The sequence below is a fragment of the Podarcis muralis genome, chromosome 2, assembly GCF_964188315.1.
Source record: "Podarcis muralis chromosome 2, rPodMur119.hap1.1, whole genome shotgun sequence".
Classification (NCBI taxonomy): Eukaryota; Metazoa; Chordata; class Lepidosauria; order Squamata; family Lacertidae; genus Podarcis; species Podarcis muralis.
This window is the reverse complement of record NC_135656.1, coordinates 28,901,628-28,921,771: the sequence shown is the minus strand read 5'-3', so window position 1 is coordinate 28,921,771 and position 20,144 is coordinate 28,901,628. Positions and strand designations below refer to the sequence as shown.

The following is a 20,144-nucleotide window of genomic DNA, read 5'->3' as shown; positions in this document are numbered from 1 at the left end:
AAGAGAAAAGTTTAGATTTAAATTAAGTGTTTGTTGCTATTTCTCAAAATAAATTTTTAGACTCAAAAACAAGAAGGTAAATAACTGATGCCCATATACATAACACGCAGCTTTGGATTTGGGTAGATTTGTAAGGTCCGGTAAGCGCCCCCCGCCTTTAAGCTTCAAAATCATGGCATCCAGCCACCTACAGACTAGAATGTCTGCCGCACACTTTGAATACATATACAGCAAGTCCCCTTGGGAGCCAACAGGATTTGATGACATTCAATTGCTCTCCCAGGAAATTGTACTGAAAAAACATGGCTCTACCATAGAAAGGAATCTGCTGGAATGTGGATTCTGAAATGGGCCGTTGATCTAATTTGGTTCATAATCCACCTGGAATGAAACAGATGAGTCTGGTTTGGACTGTGAGTATGGCGGTGTTATGAGAATTATAAGGTCTAAGATATAAAATAAATATACCAAGCAAACACATACATAAATATATAAACTGCATGTCTGAAACAGTACAGGGAAAAAACGTCCTGAAACCATTTTGTCTCTCCCAAATTGACCTCAAATGTTTCTCTGCAAGGAGGTAGGAAATGGGAAAAACCTCCCCACTGTGTCTTTGGTCACAAATCCTGCCCTAAGGGCACATTTCAGATATGAATAGGGTGAGCCTGTAACCTGGACTCAGGAATTAAGTATTTATCTGAAGAAGTGTGCATGCACACGGAAGCTCATACCAGTAACAGTTGGTCTCTAAGGTGCTACTGGAAGGATTTTTTATTTATTTTGTTTTAAGTATTTATCATCACAAAAGAATAGCCAGGCTGTCCAGGTAAACCCGTTAACAGCCAGGTAAAACCATCAACAGGTTTCCTGCCAGACACGATTCTGTTGTAGACCGCCCCTTCTGCGACGTATGTATGATGTATTGGGGAGTGGTCTTGGGCTCCAGGGTAGGCAATTTCAAATGTCTATATAAGGGCTTGCACACCATTGTTCTGGGTTCCTCCACATGCCTCCTGCATGTGGTTGTGAGCACCCTGCTGCAACAGTTAATAAAGATCAGGCTTATCAGCTGCCTTGTTTCTCATTATTCTCTGGTTGGCCTCTGTTATTTTCTCCTGCCAATAGACATAAGGACTCTATACGAGCTCTTGGGTACCCCATAAGGGGCAGGGAGCAGTTTCTTTCTTATAACAGTGGCTTCCTCCCCTGTCCATACTTAAGAGAGAGGGTGGGAGGATGTAGCTACATTCAGATGAGGCTCATTGAGATGCTATGTGAACATCAAGTTGCACCAGGGCCTACTAGTGCAAGCAAGGGTGGCCATGTCTCTTACTTTACAGAAGAAAGTCTTCTATTCAGTGAGAGTAGCATGGGCCTTGAAGTTGTCCAAGAACAGTTAGCACCTGAATGCAAACTGAGCAGGCACACAGGTCAACTGGTCACAGTCTTCCCTACAAATCAGAGTAACCATCTTAATATTTGCATGCATGCATAAAAATTGGCACATGCAGATTTTATGTGAATATGCACTCTCTCTTATTTTGGTGATGCATTTCCTTTGGGGATGGTTTTGATGCATAAGTGGCCACCCTATGAACAAGGCCTGCAAACTTCATACATCCAAAGCCTTTTTTTTGCACAAAACACAGCAAGTTCAGTGCAATGGCCAGAGCAAACAATCATTTCCACACTCCAGCACCCAGGGCTTTTCAGCTCACTGCATTCCGTATAGCCAGGGAAAGGCAGGATTGCATGACTCATAATTTGTGCTCTGAACAATTCCAGAGATCTGAGCCATTTCAAAACTCTTGTATTAATTTCTCTTAATTTGCTTTGACAGGAATTTGTATTGTCATCATCCAAAAGGTAATCACCCATGCCAGGCTGAAGGAGGGGCGGGGTGGGGGGGTGGAAGAGAGCAAGAAAGAGCACTGTGAGAGCATCAAGGGCCAGCTAAAAAAAATTGCACCACCCAAACAGCCACACAATATAGATCTTTCCCCTTCTTCCTTTTAACAGATCTCTACTTTAATCTCTAAGGCCGTGAACATCCAAGAGGAATCAACCTTTTGCTGCTGCTCCTACTGCTGCTGCTGCAGTGCAGTGCTTGCAAAGCAAACTGTTCTCAGCACTGCAGAAAGAAACTGCCCAGAAACAAAGAAATGTACCCTTGTCCTGCCAACCACTCCATGGTGAACTTCTTTGATGCAGCTTTGATGCCACAAGTCATTTTCTACCTGCACCCCCAACTCCCCCATTCCCCTCCGTAGCAAAAACCTTTACAGCAAAAGCGCAAATCCCATCACAAATCGTCACAGTTCCACTAAGTTTTCTAAAAAGATTTATTTCCAATGCAGTTCTGTCCTCGGTTTACTCAGTGCTCCAAAAGCAAAGTATTTGAAAATCTTGAACACCTGGAAATCCAAAGGACCTAGCAACATGTGCTCAGCATTGCTTTGGAAATCTGCCCTGTATTTTGGGAACTGAGCTGCTGTTTAATGTCTGTCTCTATCTCTTTGTATTCACAAACAACAATGCTTAGTACAACCTACCCTTAGCACTTAAATACGCATTGTGTTTGGAGGGGTGTATACAATATCTTTGGATGCAGGTGGCGCTGTGGTCTAAACCACTGAGCCTAGGGCTTGCCGATCGGAAAGTCGGCGGTTCGAATCCCCGCAAGGGGGTGAGCTTCCATTGCTCGGTCCCTGCTCCTGCCAACCTAGCAGTTTGAAAGCACGTCAAAGTGCAAGTAGATAAATAGGTACCACTCCGGCGGGAGGTAAATGGCGTTTCCGTGTGATGCTTTGGTTCGCCAGAAGCAGCTTAGTCATGCTGGCCACATGACCCGGAAGCTGTACGCCGGCTCCCTCGGCCAATAAAGCGAGATGAGCGCCGCAGCCCCAGAGTCGGTCACGACTGGACCTAATGGTCAGGGGTCCCTTTATCTTTACCTATAGAATATCTCAGTGCTGTCAATACGCTCCTGTCCCACCTTAACCATATGAGAAAAGACCTAGTATACATGGAAGCTTGAGAAGGAAGGCAGAGGGTTGTCACACTTAAAAACAGGGGAGCCAGGGGATGGTCAAAGCTACCAAGCACCCTCCTGCATTTTTGTTTTTCCACCTCTACCACTAATCACCACTGTTTTTTCAGTTACAGATGGGTAGCCGTGTTGGTCTGCCATAGTCAAAACAAAACAAAATCCTTCCAGTAGCACCTTAAAGACCAACTAAGTTAGTTCTTGGTATGAGCTTTCGTGTGCATGTGGTATCTGAAGAAGTGTGCATGCACACGAAAGCTCATACCAAGAACTAACTTAGTTGGTCTTTAAGGTGCTACTGGAAGGAATTTTTTTTGTTTTGACTGTTTTTTCAGTTAGTAGGCAGGTATGCATACACCCTGTGCTAGAATCTATGCCGTGGTAGTGAAGTCACACAAAATCTTCTCTTTTGGAAATAGGAAAAACGCTTTTTGGGGGAGAAGGAGAAACTTCCCAATCCCACCCTACCTTCCTTCTGAAACATTAAAGGTAAAGGTACCCCTGACCGCTAAGTCCAGTCGTGGACGACTCTGGTGTTGCGGCGCTCATCTCACTTTACTGGCCGAGGGAGCCGGCGTTTGTCCGCAGACAGCTTCCGGGTTATGGATGACTAAGCCGCTTCTGGCGAACCAGAGCAGTACACGGAAACACCGTTTACCTTCCCACCGGAGCGGTACCCATTTATCTACTTGCACTGGCGTGCTTTCGAACTGCTAGGTGGGCAGAAGCTGGGACCGAACAATAGGAGCTCACCCCGTTGCAGGGATTCGAACCACCGACCTTCTGATCAGCAAGTCCTAGGCTCTGTGGTTTAACCCACAGCGCCACCCGCATTCCATCTGAAACATTAGGGCAATGCTATTATCAGAGGTAGGATATTTGGCTGTCTAAAACTGATAGGCCAGGATCAAACAACGGCTGTATTGTACGCTGCTACAGTCACCTTCCTTCAGTACAGTACTGTTCAAATATTCTTTACAAGCAGAAGTTCTTGTCCCATTTTTTTTCCTCTTAAGGAAATGCATGTTCAGTGAAGGAGGATGACCCAGAACTTTCTTCTGCTCTGTTTCCTAGCAAAGGATCAGTAATGCTCTCTAAGGAAGATATTCTAACAGAATTCTCATGAATAAGCAGTTAACACAAGTATTTATTTTTAAAGAGGGGCTCTTTAAAATTAGTACATATGACTGCTGCTTCCTCCTACTTTCATTGTCCTTCTTATAGTTATTTCCTTTTATCAAACCCTTAGCACATGTTAACCCCTATACTTCTTTCATTGAGAAGGAAGCAATTTCTCTTTAAAGAAAAGGTATCAGTGACAAGTGTTTAACTGTATACATATCTTAATCCCCTTTGGAACTCAAGCTGCTACTGTGCCATTGAAATGCTAAACCTGTGTTTTGCTGGAAAATACTGTTTGATATTCTCTAAAGACATTTATGTATTTCTGCTAAAATTCTCCTTTTGTTAATCTATGTCTGCTGCTGAAAAGGATCTTGAATGTTACAATATTATGAGCGTTTATAACACTCTCACTTAATGAATCCACAAAAGCTTACTCCACAATAAATATTATTTATGTATCAACAAAGTTCCCTGGGTGGCTTCGGAAGTTATGGATCAATAAAATGCAAAAAGACAATCAAATAATATGATACATATATTTAAAAATAGCAATATAACCGACATAAAACCATGAGAACCATAATAAAATCAGAATAAAAACAGCCGAAACCCAGCACAGGGGAAACTGGCGCCAAAGATCTAAAAACACACTAAAAATGAGAGCACAAGATTCTTTTTTCATCTTTGCGGTACCAGACAAATGTGGTCACACCACTCTGTGATTTACAATTTATGAGTCTTTTTTCCTTTTTTCAGTTGAAAGTGAAGCACAATAACAACAGAAGTGTAACTCAAAAATATTTCACCAAGAAAACAAATAAGATCCAGACAGACATCACATAACTCTCAACAGTCAATACTGATATGGAGATCCAGCAAGAATGGCTTTGGTTAACACTTGCCACATAACCAAGCCAAGGTCAAGCACTTTTAGATCCTGTTTGTTTCAGTGGGAGAAACTCATGTCTGTGCTGAACACTGTTATTGAAATCAATAGGCGTTAACAGTCCTTAACTTTGGATGGAATATGGCCTTGCATCTAACTCAAGTGTTGTTAGGAAAGAATGCAGATAGAATAAGGGAAATGGGAAATATTATTTCCACATCAAAAGGCTTGGCAATTACTTCTGTGGATTACAATGGGCTCTCTCAGTGGTAATATAAAAGATGAACATCCTTGGGACTGCTCTCGCTGGATATGTGTCAGGGGTTTTGTGTTCCTACACAGAAAACTGATTTTTCTGACACTGTAAATTAAAGTAAACATGCTCCAAATTGTTTTGCCTCCTCTGTGGAATAGCGATTAGCTCAAGAATAGTAGAAATTGCTTTTCTGCATTCTTATTTCATTTGGTTTTCTATTCTGCTTGTTTCTTTTGAATTAAATGTTTTTGCTCTAAATTTCATTGTGCTTTGCCTTGGAATTCAAGAGACTCCGTCTGCCCAAGATCCTTGGTAAGAAGGGATCTCGTGCTCACCAAGTAGCTCCTAAATGGCTCTGAGACATAACAGGACCTGGGATTGGCCAGCTCAGATAAACTCTGCCTACTGCATGTTTATGATATCCGTCAAATCATCAAGGTATAAATAAGAGCCTTCTGCCAAGCAACAATTCTATAACTGATCTGGGCTGTTTTGCACAAATCATGCCAGTAGTAGACTCATGGTAGTACCTCATTTCCTGAACAGTGTGGTTTACATAAATGATGTTACCAGAACCAAACCTGCTCCACTCCTGTGTTTCACCAAAAAGAAAAGAGGGATCTCCCTCTCTGAAAAGTAGAACAGAGCTACACTCTGGAGTCAGCTGACAAACACGACTTCTGCAAATATGGTCCTCCTTGTGGAAAATGTGTTCCTGTGAATAATGAACACATGAACTCTGCAAAGTAATCTTTCTGAATAACCCTTTTGGAATACCTAACGCAGTCTGCAAATCTTTTCATACGAATGCAGTCTCAGTGATAACAAAAAAAGTGGGCAATTTATGCGCCTAAGTGCATATGTGCCAAAGCACATTGATTTGGAAGTTAGCTCTACTGAAATCAATGGGACTTAATTTCAAGAAAATGCATATAGGTTGAAGGCAAAACACATTAAGAGTTTGTTAAGCTGCAGCAATTATTCATGTGAACATGGCATTGCTATGCGGTCTCTGAAGCTGTACAGAACAAAGCACCACCCTCAATTCACAATCACTAATGCAGCTTAGAATTCCTACTCCAGCCCCTAACCACACATTGAAAATGTCAGGGCGGGGAATCTATGCTCTCATCATTCTTTCCCTTACGTGAAGGAGTACAAAAGGGCATTCAAACACCTCTCTATCACACTTGTGCTGGGCAGATTCAAACCAGAAGTCCTCAAACTCCCTCCCACCGATATTCCAATAAGAAAATTTATTTTTGCATCCAAACACTCAGAGCACATGGTTCACATTCTTCCAACTAAATCAATATTTCAGCCTTTGTACCCGTGGCACTAAAAAATGCTCACAAGCAGCTCACTCACACTGTGCTTTTAAAACAAGGTTGCATTTCTGATGAAGTAATAATTCTGGGCTATATGTTTCTTCCCCGTGCCATATGCAGAGAAGCCAATAACAGTGACATGAAACGTTCTCTGCTGCTTCCCTCCACAACCATCCATCCAACCTGCAACAATTTTATAGACAGAAAAACACTGCTGCATTAAGAGCACATACTGTCCTACAGCACACACAAAGGTTGCCAACAATTTCTGGCCCATATCCAAGCCCTGCCTATAAATAACCTATTTAAGGTAAACGGTTGATGTAGCAATAGCAGCTACCTGTCACTTATCAGCCACGTTGCTCCAAACCTTTCCTGACTTAATCAATGCCTTATTGATGCCCTAATGTTCCAACTCCTGCCTCCCCCTAGGGTCTAGGAGGAACGAGGAAGCAATGACCAAAGAAAGTTATTTATAGAGCCCTAAGCCAAATCAGATTCTCAGCTTTAAGATGCTGGATCCGTGAGCAAACAAGAACAGCCACCATCAATGCATTCGATTCTGCTCTTCTCCTTGCTTGGGACAGTTTCCCTGATGTAGACGGGGACAGAAATACTAGCTCTTGTTGAGTGTATGCATAGATGCAGGCAGGGTGAGGGACAGGATCTAGCTGGTGGGCCAGATCCCAAGATCCTCCATCCCTAGTGGGTCACTTTGACAGGTGGGTGGGGCTGCCCACCTATCAGTCACCTATATCCCCATGCTGTCAGGTGGACCGTTTTCGCTCTGCAGCATGGCTTGAGTTCAAGACTTACTGCAAAGCAAGATTCCAGCCAACCAACTTGGTTGGTGCTGTTTTCAAGCCCTGCTTTCATCTGGGATCAGCTACACTCCAGAGCTGAGCTCTTGATCAGAAACTCTGGAGTGTGGCTGATCCCAAGAGGTCTTTAAGTCACTGACAAACAGCTGTCTTTGAGCCCTACTTTCAAAAGGGATCAGCAACATTCTGGAATTCTCAGTCGAGTCATGGGGCACATGATCAGCAACCTTGCTGAAGCTTGGCAGGTCTAGGCTTGGCTAGTGCTTGGATACAGACTATGTGCTAAACCTATGAATGTCACTGTCAATTACACCATGGAATATAAACGAAATAAGTAAACTGGTGTCAGTGCCAGGCAGTTGCTTATGGTTCTACTATAGCAAAAGCCCCTCATGATTCACCCCAGGGGTGGGAAACATGCAGCCTAATCTTGGCCTGCCAGAGGGGTCCAATTTGACCCATAAGGCCATTTTTCCAAAAGAGCACCCACCCCTCAGTCAGCTGACACTACTCATGACATCAGCTGATGGGCAGGAGGGTGGGGTTCAATTCTGCATCGCATGTGTCAACTGATGAGGAGGTGAGAAATAAGTGCTTTGGTAGCCCTAATGTTTTTCACAACTCAAAGCACCAAGTACAGGGCTAGCATGCTAGCAATGCCCCTTGTGCTGCAGTTCCCAGCCAAAATGAATCAAATTTCTCCTTCCTCCTGAGTCTTAAGGAACCATTAGCCTACAAAGACAGGTAATACAAAACATTAAGGGGGAAGGGGAAGGGGAAGACCCTTATACCAGAGTCACACAATTTATCCTTCTACCCTAGTTCTGCATACTCTAGCCAGGGTCCTAAGTTGGCGGTTCTGCCTACCTGTGATCCTTTTGAACTGGAAATGCCAGGAACTGAACCTGAGAACTCCTCTGTGTTGAGCAATGTTCCCTCCCCAAAGTAACAGTGGCAGCTCCATATCTCTCCTGACATCTGGGCTCTGTCCTCAAGACAACCATAAACAAATGAAAAATACATATGGGCAAAATCCATTTCTTTTGACTGCAGTTCTCTATCAAAAAATTTCAAACCGACCTCTAATGTCAGAAAATGTGGCAATCCTGGGGGGGAAATATCTAACAGGGGGAGGGGAAGTTTTGAATTCTAGTCCTGTCCTTCAAAATGTGGGTTTGTAGACTTGTTCTTAGTAGATCCACATTAGCTTTTACCCTCCCCTTTCCATGTTTTCAAGCTGAGTCTTCACAATTTGATTGTTTTATTATTTTTTCCAGAAACCTACCAGCCATTCAAACCAAGGTACATACAGTATTTATAATTGCTGTATTGTTCTTAGTGCTTTTCCTTGGGGGTGGGGGAGTACCATGTTTGCTTTCTTTCTGGCCTTTTGGAACTCATTCCATCTACCTGTTCCCGCCTAGTTATCTTATAACTCGGCCTTGCAGGTGACCTATAAACTTCTCCACAAAGGGGTGTAACCATACACAAAGTACACAGCCTAGGATGGTGGAGATGCTAGACAGAAAACATCTCAACTTTCAGGAAAACAGGCACCCAGCTCCACAAAGGTTCAACAAGTACAAGTTCCAAACAAATGTAAGCTGAGTACTCAGGTCTAAAGAACTACTGCAAAAAAAACAACCCCAGAAACCATGGATGGAGACAAACACCAAAAGGAACTCCAATAAGCAAAGCCAACTCAGTGCCTGTACAAAACCATTCCTACAACCCAACTCTTCTCTCTTTGGCCCAGCTTAGCGTCTTTTGGGAGAGGTGTTTTATTTCATATCATGCATCATGGAATCCCTTATCAGCTAATCCCAGCAAGGCCCCTGGGAACAAGCTATGTGCAAGAGATGGCTGAAAATTAAACGACAGAGCCTAGGACTTGCCGATCAGAATGTCGTGGTTCGAATCCCCACGACGGGGTGAGCTCCTGTTGCTCGGTCCCCTGCTCCTGCCAACCTAGCAGTTCGAAAGCACGTCAAAGTGCAAGTAGATAAATAGGTACCGCTCTGGCAGGAAGGTAAACGGCGTTTCCATGCACTGCTCTGGTTCGCCAGAAGCGGCTTAGTCATGTTGGCCAAATGACCCGGAAGCTGTACGCCGGCTCCCTCGGCCAGTAAAGTGAGATGAGCGGTGCAACCCCAGAGTCGGCCACGACTGGACCTAATGGTCAGGGTTCCCTTTACCTTTTAAGCAGAATAAAGTTGGGTTTTGACTGAGAAATCTTCAGCCACCCCTCACATAGTTCAAAGGTATGATCAGGAATCCCATTTTTATGCACTACATAAACCTCCTGCCAGTCAAGTAGTCAGAACCAGGAGATTCTCAGCTCAGAGCCAGCGCCTGGGACTCATTCTTCTGCACCATCCACTTTCAAGACTATCGTCAGTTTGCTGACAATGAAAATGATCTGCCTGCTACTAAACTGTCACACATTCCTGAGTCTGAGATGTGAATTACCAAGTCTCACTCGCAAATTAAGCCATGCTAATGTCATCGCCATTTCTGGAGATAGCCAAATTCCAATGGAAATGCAAAAGGCATTTGGGCTCAGGAATACACACGGAGTGCTCCAGGCACAAATCAACCAACAGGGAATGCTCTGAGATTTATTTATTTTTTATTAACAAAGGACAGATTGCATGAGAATGAAAAGAAAACAGAGATGGCCTAAGCTGGGCAAAAGAAACTTGGCCAACTGAGCGATCAAATATTGTGATATAACAGTCAAGCATTTTTAGGATTGCCCAGCCATCTTCTTTTTATTGTTGTTGCTGCTTAGTTGTTATTAGAACAGTAACAGCAAAAATACTTTAATCGACAACAGGTTTAATACTTTTGATAATTACAGAAACAAATTAACTGTTTTTGTGCAACAATTAAATTAACTTTTCAAAGAAGTGCAATTGATCATTTTAACTTTTTAATAATGCTAGGAAAGGATTTCTATAAATGCGAAAAATTTACTGTTGCCTTTTTAGCTTTTCACATGAGGGACAGTTAATGGAAATAAAATATAGTAAGAGCATTTTTTTTTTTTAAGAGTTCAGTTTTTAACAGCATTTGTGCCAAGTAACTAGTGGAGTGACCCATTCTTCAAGCATCATCAGTGTTAGATTCAGCACAGAAGGGGTACTCTTTGCAAGCAAGAAGGGGTCATGGGTGTTCACAATCGGTATCCTTTACCACTAGCTACTGCTCATAGGTGCCTGCAGGTATAAGCAGGTGGCCAATAAGAGAAGCTCTGGTATGTTGCTAAATTTACCTCAGCTAGGCAAACTTGGAGAATCAATTTTGTTTTATTTGCATTTTAATGCAAAACTACCTAGTTTGCACTCCTTGAACAAATATATGAACTAAAACAGCATCCTTCAAAAATTCACACAGCTCCAAATCTTTGCAACACGGTTCTCCAACAAAACAATCTGGACAAAAATGCATATAATTATGGGAAAGTGCATACAGGTGCATATAATTAGCGGAAGTAACATACACAGATGCATTACATTAGGGGAAATTGTTGTAAAGATGTGTACATTAATCAAAACTCCATACCAAATGTGCATATTAGTCAAAAGTGCATACAAAAATGTGTTTATTAGGAGGAAGTCACACTAAAATGGTTATGAATTTTCAGGAGGATTATTTTTTCTCATAAGTGCACATTGCTGCAGAAATATGGAGAACCGAATTTAAGACTAGAAAAAATGAGAAAGAGAGAGAAATTAAAATGGACAGATTCATCCATGTTTGCCCACTACTAACGGGCTAAGGCCAAGCAGCCCTCACTTTTTTTTCCATTAATGACACTACAGTGGTACCTCTGGTTAAGAACTTAATTTGTTCTGGAGGTCCGTTCTTAACCTGAAACTGTTCTTAACCTGAAGCACCACTTTAGCTAATGGGGCCTCCAGCTGCCGCAGCCGCGCAATTTCTGTTCTCATCCTGAAGCAAAGTTCCTAACCTGAGGCACTATTTCTGGGTTAGCGGAGTCTGTAACCTGAAGCGTCTGTAACCCGAGGTACCACTGTATAATAAAACAAAAAGTTTCTACTGACACAGTGACTTCATGAAACATCTGACAACATCTGACCACAGCAAAATAGCAGGTGGACAGTTCACTGCTTGGCATGCCAGCCCTAGGCAGAGATGGAGCCCAAGGAAGGAAGTATCATTTCACTTCAGGAGAGGACTCCACATCAGGAGGCAAAACAACACCTCTCTCCTAACATGCATATGCATACAATCTGAAACATAATCCTATTATAAAGTACGACTTAAGAAAAGAATATGTGTGAGAAGTCATATAATTCCTCCACAAGACCCCAAAAGGCTGGATGGAAAACCTTTTACAACACTTATAGTTTAGTAGGCTTCCTCAACCTCAGCCCTCCAGATGTTTTGAGACTACAATTCCCATAATCCTGACCACTGGTCCTGCTAGCTAGGGATCATGGGAGTTGTAGTCCCAAAACATTGGATGGCCGAGGTTGAGGAAGCCTGGTTTAGGGTATGATACCAGTCATTTTACCTGCCAAAATTAGTGGCCTTCTTCTTCTCATGTTGACTGATTTGTGGCAGCTATACAGAACAAAACATAACAATGCTAACATATAAGTTGCAAAAAAAATGCCACTCTCACCATAGGATTCCTTTTTCATTTGTCTCACCCCCTTGTACTGGGATACATCTTGCCCTCCCTATTATCTGTTGAGGAGAGCCTGACCAGGGTTTCAGACTATGGCAGCCATCATTACAATTTCCGCAGCAGAACATGAAAAGTCTAAGGAGACCTTTCAGCAGGCACCCAACGAACCATCAAGATCTGAACCACAGCTACCTGGTGCTTCACCTTTGTGCTCTTGGCGGCCACTCTAGCCAACATTTCTCACCCACAATCATGAGTGACTGAGCATCTTGAGTACCTTGGAGAAAAGGTGCAATGGAGGGAGGAGGAACACAACAAACAAGCCTCAAGAGCCAGCCACTTTTTCTTGCGTGAAAAAATGGGAGTGGTTACTGCATCATTTTATGGGTGCCAGGCATTCAGGGAAAGAGACAAAATACGGTACTTCAGAAGGGTGCAGATCAGGTTCAGTGCCCTGGGGGGGGGGGAGCTGTGGCCTGTGAAGAGTCCCGCGGAGCAGAGAGGCTGCACCTGGCTCCCGGTGGAGTACAGGGTCAGATTTAAGGTGCTGGTTTTGACCTTTAAAGTCCTTCACGGCCTAGGACCCTTGTACCTACGGGACTGCCTCTCCTGGTATGCCCCACAGAGGACCTTAAGATCCATAAATAGCAACACCCTAGAGGTCCCTGGCCCTAAGGAAGTTAAATTAGCCTCAACCAGAGCCAGGGCCTTTTCAACACTGGCTCCGGCCTGGTGGAACACTCTGTCTCATCAGACCAGGGCCCTGCGGGATCTGATTTCTTTCTGCAGGGCCTGTAAGACAGAGTTGTTCCACCTGGCCTTTGGCTTAGAATCAATTTGATTCCCTCCCCCTCTTTCTTTTTTCCTTTCTCCTCCTGTGAAGAGGCTGCATCTTAGTGTTTTAATGTTGTATTTTAATCTTGTTTTTTAAGTTGTATTTTAATCAACTTGTTTATATTATTGGTTGTTAGCCGCCCTGAGCCTAGTCTTTGCTGGGGAGGGCAGGGTATAAATAAAATTTATTATAGTATTATTATCTGTACCCCAAACCCTAAGTTTCCTACCCATGTCATAGATGCACATCCCTCCCTCCCTGTCTCTGGGCTCCTGGTGGGTCAGAAAATTGGCCAGCACATTCATAAAGAGGAATATCATTGAAGTAAGGCAGGCAGGATCCTGGGGAGGCAATCATAGTGCCAGCAAAATGTTTCTCCTCTTTGCTCCACCTACTGTATCACTACTGAACATTTGGGTCTTATCAGCTCCAGACAAGCCAGAAGCATTCCAAGCAGAACCATTTCTTCCCCAAAGGACACTAGGTAAATGCCTATAAGCTGTCATTGAGGTCCCTTCATGCTCATCATTCCCATGCTCAGCACACTGCTTCCACCCCTTGTCTCAGTTGAGGGGCGCAGGATACCATTAGCAAGCACAGGTCCTTTGTCCTGCTCCAAATAAATGTACCAACAACAATTATCTCTGCATTTGCAAGGGCTGATATGAGCACCTGCTCTAGGTCTTTGTGGTGACAAGATTCTCTCCCCTCCTTGAATGGTCCCACCTCCTCCTGACCTATACACTTTCCTTAATCTCACAGGCCTAGTTCATAAGGATGAAAGAGAACAAAGTGAGCAAATGCTTGTGTTCCTGCATTTGCTCACTTATTCAGGGTACATTATTTGTGAGTGACAACAAAACAGGAAGGACAAGTGGGCTCCGAAGACTGACAGTGGGAACTCTAGTACGACATGCAGCTCTACCAGTGCTCAGCAAAGCAAATCCCCAATACTGGCTTCAACTGAAAGACATAGGCCAGTGTACAAGCTAATACAGGCATAGGAAAATTCGGCCCTCCAGATGTTTTGGGACTACAACTCAACACTGGTCCAGGGATGATGGGAGCTGTAGTCCCAAAACATCTGGAGGACCAAGTTTGCCTATGCCTGAGCTAATACACTATGGGAGTCTAATGCTGACTTGAAGTTATTGCTCTGATAAGGGTACATGTACACCATTCCTTGCCATCTACTTCTGGAATAGATTCACGTATCAATTTCCTACTCCTCCCTCCCACACCCATGCACCACCGGTCACCTTGCAAATGAACCATATGTTTACCAATCTTTTGAATGCGGCATCAAGCAGTCTATTTGCTGGCTGCTTTGGAATTGGCCAGCTTGTTTTCTGAAGCCCGGTAAACGTGTGCTGACCGCATGTGTTGAAGCATTCATAAGACAGGTTTCCATGTGCATCTCAACCACGAGACAAATGTAAAAACAAAACCTCGCTCATTGGGGGGGGTGATTGTGTGGATCCAATTTCCAGCTGCTTACCACTGGTTAATAACTTAAGCAATTATTAATTCCTTGACTCTCTGCTAAATATCCTTCTGCATTGCTGTGTTTCATTAGTTCACAATCCTCTGCTGTCTGAGAGCTGGCAAAGACTGTGAGCTATATGGCAGGAAGGCCCCTGATCAAATCTCTTCACAGCTATGAACCCAGTAGGTGGCCTTAGGCAAACCACTATCTTCCATACTCAGCCTTTTATAAGAACTAATATCAGTGGAAAATGTGGAGAGGAATTGTAGAGAAACAGCTGCAAGCACCAGCAAGGCTTCGCTGATTGCCACCCCCATTGTATGATCAACGATAAGCGGATCAATAATATAGCAGTGCACAATATAAAGAGCAGGAATGGGGAACCTGTGGCCCTGATCACTAGTCATAATGGATGGGGCTGATGGCCATTGTGATTCCAACAGCTGGAGGACCACAGGCTCATCAGTACAGAGCCACAGCTCTGAAGGAGAACAGGAACCGAACTATAAAAGTCCACCTATTCCAATCCCCTTGCTCTTATACGAAGCAACTCTGTCTCCCTTGTTCCCAGATCACTTCATGTAACCTTAACACACTTTGCTACAACCCGAGAGCAAACCTCTCCTTAAGACTCAAGCAAGTGATCCAATTCATGTACATTGAGGCACAGGAAAAACAAAACAACCAACAAGAAGTCATTAGTCAATCTGACTATGACCATAACCCATCTATCTATTTCCCCATCCGAAACTTCATTGAGAAGAGAGAAAGTCCATGCTATCCAATATCCTGTCCCATACACTTACACTATATGCCTATGAAATCAAAATCACGTACTATGGGATGGCCCAGGGATAACATTGTTCACAAAGCTATGCATAAGTTGGGAAATGATTGGTTGCATCAACAATATGATGCAGATCCCATGGCACAGCTGCAGAGGAGTTCATAACCGATGTTGCAAGCAACCCAGGACACACTGCAGATCATGGAGGTCAGCTGCACATTGGTGCACAGTCAGTGTAAGATCAGTCCACCAAATTGTGGCCACAGAGGATCAGCTGGCAATTTACCACTTCTAGTGGGAGAGAGCTGCACAACTCTAACACACACCTATTTTAGTAAGATTTATTTAATGTTTTGGTGTTACTTCTGAGTTTTCTTTAGCTGTAGCATTATGTAAAATCAAACAAACGTTCCCTATTCACTTTTCTTCAACCGACATTATACTTATTCTATCTTCACTATCTCTCTTCTAAGATGGAAGAGACCCTACAAAAAGAGGGAGAGAATTTTTCTTACACCCTTCAACATACTGAATATGTGCCAGGTAACATCTGTAACTAGCATCCATATCCAAGTCCATTGTGTATTTTAAAAGAAAAGGACCCAAAGTACCACGCATCATTCAAGAAGTAAACACATAATACATAAAATGATTGACATTAAGACATTCTGATCCTTTTGGTATTATTTCTTATTCTTTTCCTAACACTCTCTAGCCATGTTTGCTATTTTAGTGGCTAAACAGACTGAGCTGATGGTTCCAGGGTGCTATTTACAAACTATGTCATTACCTTTTTTCATGAGTGACAAAAGCTAACACTTATTTCGGTATTATATGATTCTCCCCACCACCACCCAAAGCATACATTCATTTGCACTGATCAACACCGTCTTTCTGTGCTGCTTTTAGGAAAGAGATCTTGCAAAAGCCTTTGTGAAAATTTGGGTAATCCTTCCACATGAACACCTAGAAGATGAAAGCAAAGTAATGGCATCCCTCTCTGTTTATCAGCCTCCATCTGCGACCAGATTGGTGAAATGCAAAGGTCAGCTCACACACTGCAACAGAAACATGCATAACTAAGGAAACAGGTCCATTTTTATTTGGGGCATGCACTTGAGATTTAACACAAAAGCTGCAAAATAGCTACTTATATAACATACGATTCCCTAATGCCTACATGACGGAGTTGCAAGTTCTTATATGCACAAACTGAAATTTGGCTGAACAGCATTTTACCAATTTTTGCTGAAGACTGTATAAGGCCGAATACATTTATTTATCAGCGAGGGCAGAGTTTGGTTTGTTTGTGCTATCCTCTATCCCTCTGGATGTTTTTCATCGGACAGATGCCTTTTGAGAAAACTCAACCTATTAAAGAGCCCAAGACATCATTCCAGGCCTGCCAGGTAGCAACTGCAGTGGAATCCAGAAAGCTGTGCCAAGATCGTATTATCAGGGCAGAACACGGCAGTTTGTTTTCACATGAGAAATCCAGTGGAGAACATAAAAGTGACATTCGGAGGTACTGAAAACAAATTCATGTTTCATTCATAGGCGACTGAGTCAATCTTCCACCAGCGTGGCAGATAAGGACTAGGGGCACACAAATGAGTGGAAAGAGATGAGGTGGCAGTTTCATGTGGAGGGGAGAGGGACCCATGAGAATCAGAAGCTATTTCAGACGATAAATGCAAAAGGCACCAGGAAGACAATGGATGTAAAAGCACTTCAGGAGCAAATTGGGATGCCGATGTAGAGATTAGGTTTCTACCTTTCAGGATTCCTGGCTGAGAAAAGCAGTGAAACCTGTCACCAGAAGATGTAAGTCCCTCTGGGATACAACAATTCTGACTTTGCAGAGTCAACATGCTCCTGCTCATCCACAAATCAAGGACTAGCAATTACCCAGCCAAAAAGGTTGATGGCTGAACAGGGTCAAAAAATCAATCACCTCTAGCAAAGGGAAGTTTCAATTCAAGACTGACACCCAAGCACAGAGAAAGGCCCAGCAAGGCAACAAGGTTCCCTCACCCCACTTTTGCTCGACTTTACGCAATACAACCTTGACAAGAATGCAGAGCAAAAGGCCTGCAAGGGTTATAAGCCACATAGAATTCCATCCCTTCTGCAATTAAAGGGAACTTCCAGGCACGAAATTCAAAACCTCAATCACTCACAGCATCTCACCCAAAACAAGTCAGGTTTTAAAGAGGGGCCACCACCATAAATACCTTGTTTGCATGCAAGGTATGCCCTCAGAAGATGTCACATACACTAGTATGAGCTGCACTTTAAATGTCAAATTATATCATATGGGAAATGCCCAGGAACTCTTTGCACATACCCCTAATTTCCAAAATGATGGAAGGGGAGGGGGAACAGAACAGTTGATCAATGGTGATGCAACTTTTGCAGGAAGAATCTGTTCCTGGGGAGTCTATCTAAAAATCACAACCCAAGACAAAAGGAGTGTGTGGGAGCAGGGGACTGGGGTACTGTTGTCTTGTTTCCTTGCTTGATTTAACTGCCACCTTTACCACCAGCGGCCTAATAAAATGGCTCAGATTCAGCAAAGGGTTAAACAACGCAAGAAGTGCGGGGGGGGGGGCAGGTAGAGGATAATTGCCTGCAAGGGGAAAGAAATCTGTAGCTAAAGTGGGAGGCAAGGAGAGGAAAATCAAAGGCGATTTGGGGGGGGGGGAGGGGAGAGAGAGAGATAGAGAGGGAAGGGAAAGGAAAATTGAGAAATCATTACTTTTTTTTTTTTTTTTACAGAAATAAAGCCAACTTACCGGGGTCGAAGTGCGAACTGAAGGCAAAGCTGGGGTTGAAAAATGAAGCCGACATGACAATAGCCAAGAGATTTGCCACCATTCCCATGGCAAAGCAGAAAAGGGGGGGAGGGTTGTAGGGGGTGCAGAGAAGAGAGAAAGGGGGGGGGGTGGATCAAAAAATTAAATGACAGAAGCGGCAGACACTAGGCAGGTGAGGCGGTGGGATGAGGGGAGGGGGCTGAAAGCTCTCGCAACTCCAGAAGTTGCGCCGGTGCCACATTTAAAAAAATCACCATCTCCTTTCCTCTTGATAGCACAGCCAGGGAATTCAATGCTGCTGCAGCTCCTCCTCTTCCTCCATGTTATTATCCCAGTGCGTCGCCTTCAGGTATTTTTTAGCCGATTACATCCTCCATGGGAAGATGAAGGGGGTTCGGGTTGCAACGGCCACAGTTGCAAGTGAGTTGCTTAGATATAGGTATATATTTCTTTTCTTTATAATTTGAGGCTGCTGTTTTTAATCGCAACGGCCCCGGCGTTCGGCGTTGCAAAATCAAGCCCAAACAGATGCTAAGAGAAGCTGCCTGCAAAAAAAAACAAAATAAAATTGCACCTGGCTCGGTGCCGTCCTCCAAAGAATGGGTACAGCCTAGTGAGTGTCTTGCAAAAGGAGTGAGAGGAGATGTAGTCGCGCACTCTCCACCCCACCCCCCCTCTCCGGCTGCCACACAGGGGGAAAAGCTTTGCACCAAAACAAGAGAAAGCTGGAGCGCCGAGGAGGTGGGGGGAAAGAGATCACTGGCTGCAGCGATAACCGCCAGGGCAGGAGAGGAGGCTGCAGAGCGGCTGCAGAACACCAGGGCAGCTGCCGGTGCTAGTGGGAATGCAAAGGAAGGAGCTGTTCCAGTGCTGACCCTGGGAGAAGCAGCAGCAGCCACAGCAACGCCATCTTGCTCCAGATCTGCCCTCCCCCCAACACTGCAGCAAGCGGCGGGGAAGGAGCGAGGCGGGGGGGAAGGGAGAAGAGGGAGCCGCCGGGCAGCGCTCGCCCAGGTGGCATGGCTTGGCGCGCGCAATGGGCGAAGAAGGGGCGTCGCTGCCGCACGTGCAGCCAAGTGTGACCCGGGTGAGCTCACACGCACGCGCGCACACACTGCTAAACTACACGCCCTTCGCTCGAGCCGGCAGGGCTGCGCGCGCGCGCTCACAGATTTGCCCAATCCACACGGGCGGGCAGGAGCAGCCCTTCCCGTTCACACGCGCAGCTCCGCCAAATTACGGCCACGGGCTCCGCGCGCTCTCTGCGCTTTGGAACAGGTTCACACGCCAACCTGCGCTGCTTGGCTAAGGCAAGGGGAGAACGGGTCAATCTTAGATATAAAGCATAAAGCGTGGTACGTTTAATCAATAAATGTATATAAAGAACGGAGTTTCCTACGAATTTCGTTGCAAGGCCATAGGGACCGACAGAGGCAAATGGAAAAGGGGGGGGGCAGATTTTCCCCTGCACTAGTTGGGAAGCGTGTATGGTGATATTTAATGTGGAGAAAGTATAAATTGCGAGTGGTCGTAATGGTCATGAACTGAGGCAGAGAATATTCCTGAGTGATCCTACCAATCCTTGAAAATGCAGGCCCGTCAGGGCCATTTTATACATTACAGATTACAAAGATTGAGGTGGTGAGATTTTGGAGGGTGGGGAGACACACACACACACACACACACACACACACACACACACATATATATATATATATATATATATATATATATATATATACACACACACAGTGGTACCTCGGGTTACATAAGCTTCAGGTTACAGACTCCGCTAACCCATAAATATTACCTCGGGTTAAGAACTTTGCTTCAGGATAAGAACAGAAATCACACGGCAGCAGCGTGGCGGCAGCAGGAGGCCCCATTAGCTAAAGTGATGTCTCAGGTTAAGAACAGTTTCAGGTTACGAACGGATCTCCGGAACGAATTAAGTACGGAACCAGAGGTACCACTGTATAATTAACTATAGCAGCCTTTCCAAACCTTGGGTCCCTAGATGTTGTTGGGACTACAACTCCCATCATCCCTGACTGCTGGCCCTTCTCACTTAGGATGCTGGGAGCTGTAGTTCTCAATA

At 44.2% G+C, this 20,144-nt stretch overlaps 1 protein-coding gene across 7 annotated transcripts in view; it reads right to left on the bottom strand.

Moving 5' to 3' along the window:
- Positions 1-20,144, bottom strand: part of AATK (apoptosis associated tyrosine kinase) — a 109,768-nt gene that overhangs the window by 70,200 nt on the left and 19,424 nt on the right. For 4 of the 7 annotated variants that reach the window (XR_003704543.2, XM_028714613.2, XM_028714639.2 and 1 more), the window contains exon 1: positions 18,026-19,142. The exons of 1 other annotated variant lie outside the window; for it this stretch is intronic. Coding sequence is in view for 3 of the 6 variants with exons in the window: in XM_028714613.2 (XP_028570446.2) it covers positions 18,026-18,113 (88 nt within the window). In the remaining 3 variants the exon portion in view is untranslated. Of the gene's footprint in view, positions 1-18,025; positions 19,144-20,144 lie in introns of those variants that run through there. 2 more of the 7 variants (XM_028714629.2, XM_077924081.1) reach the window with 2 other exon arrangements.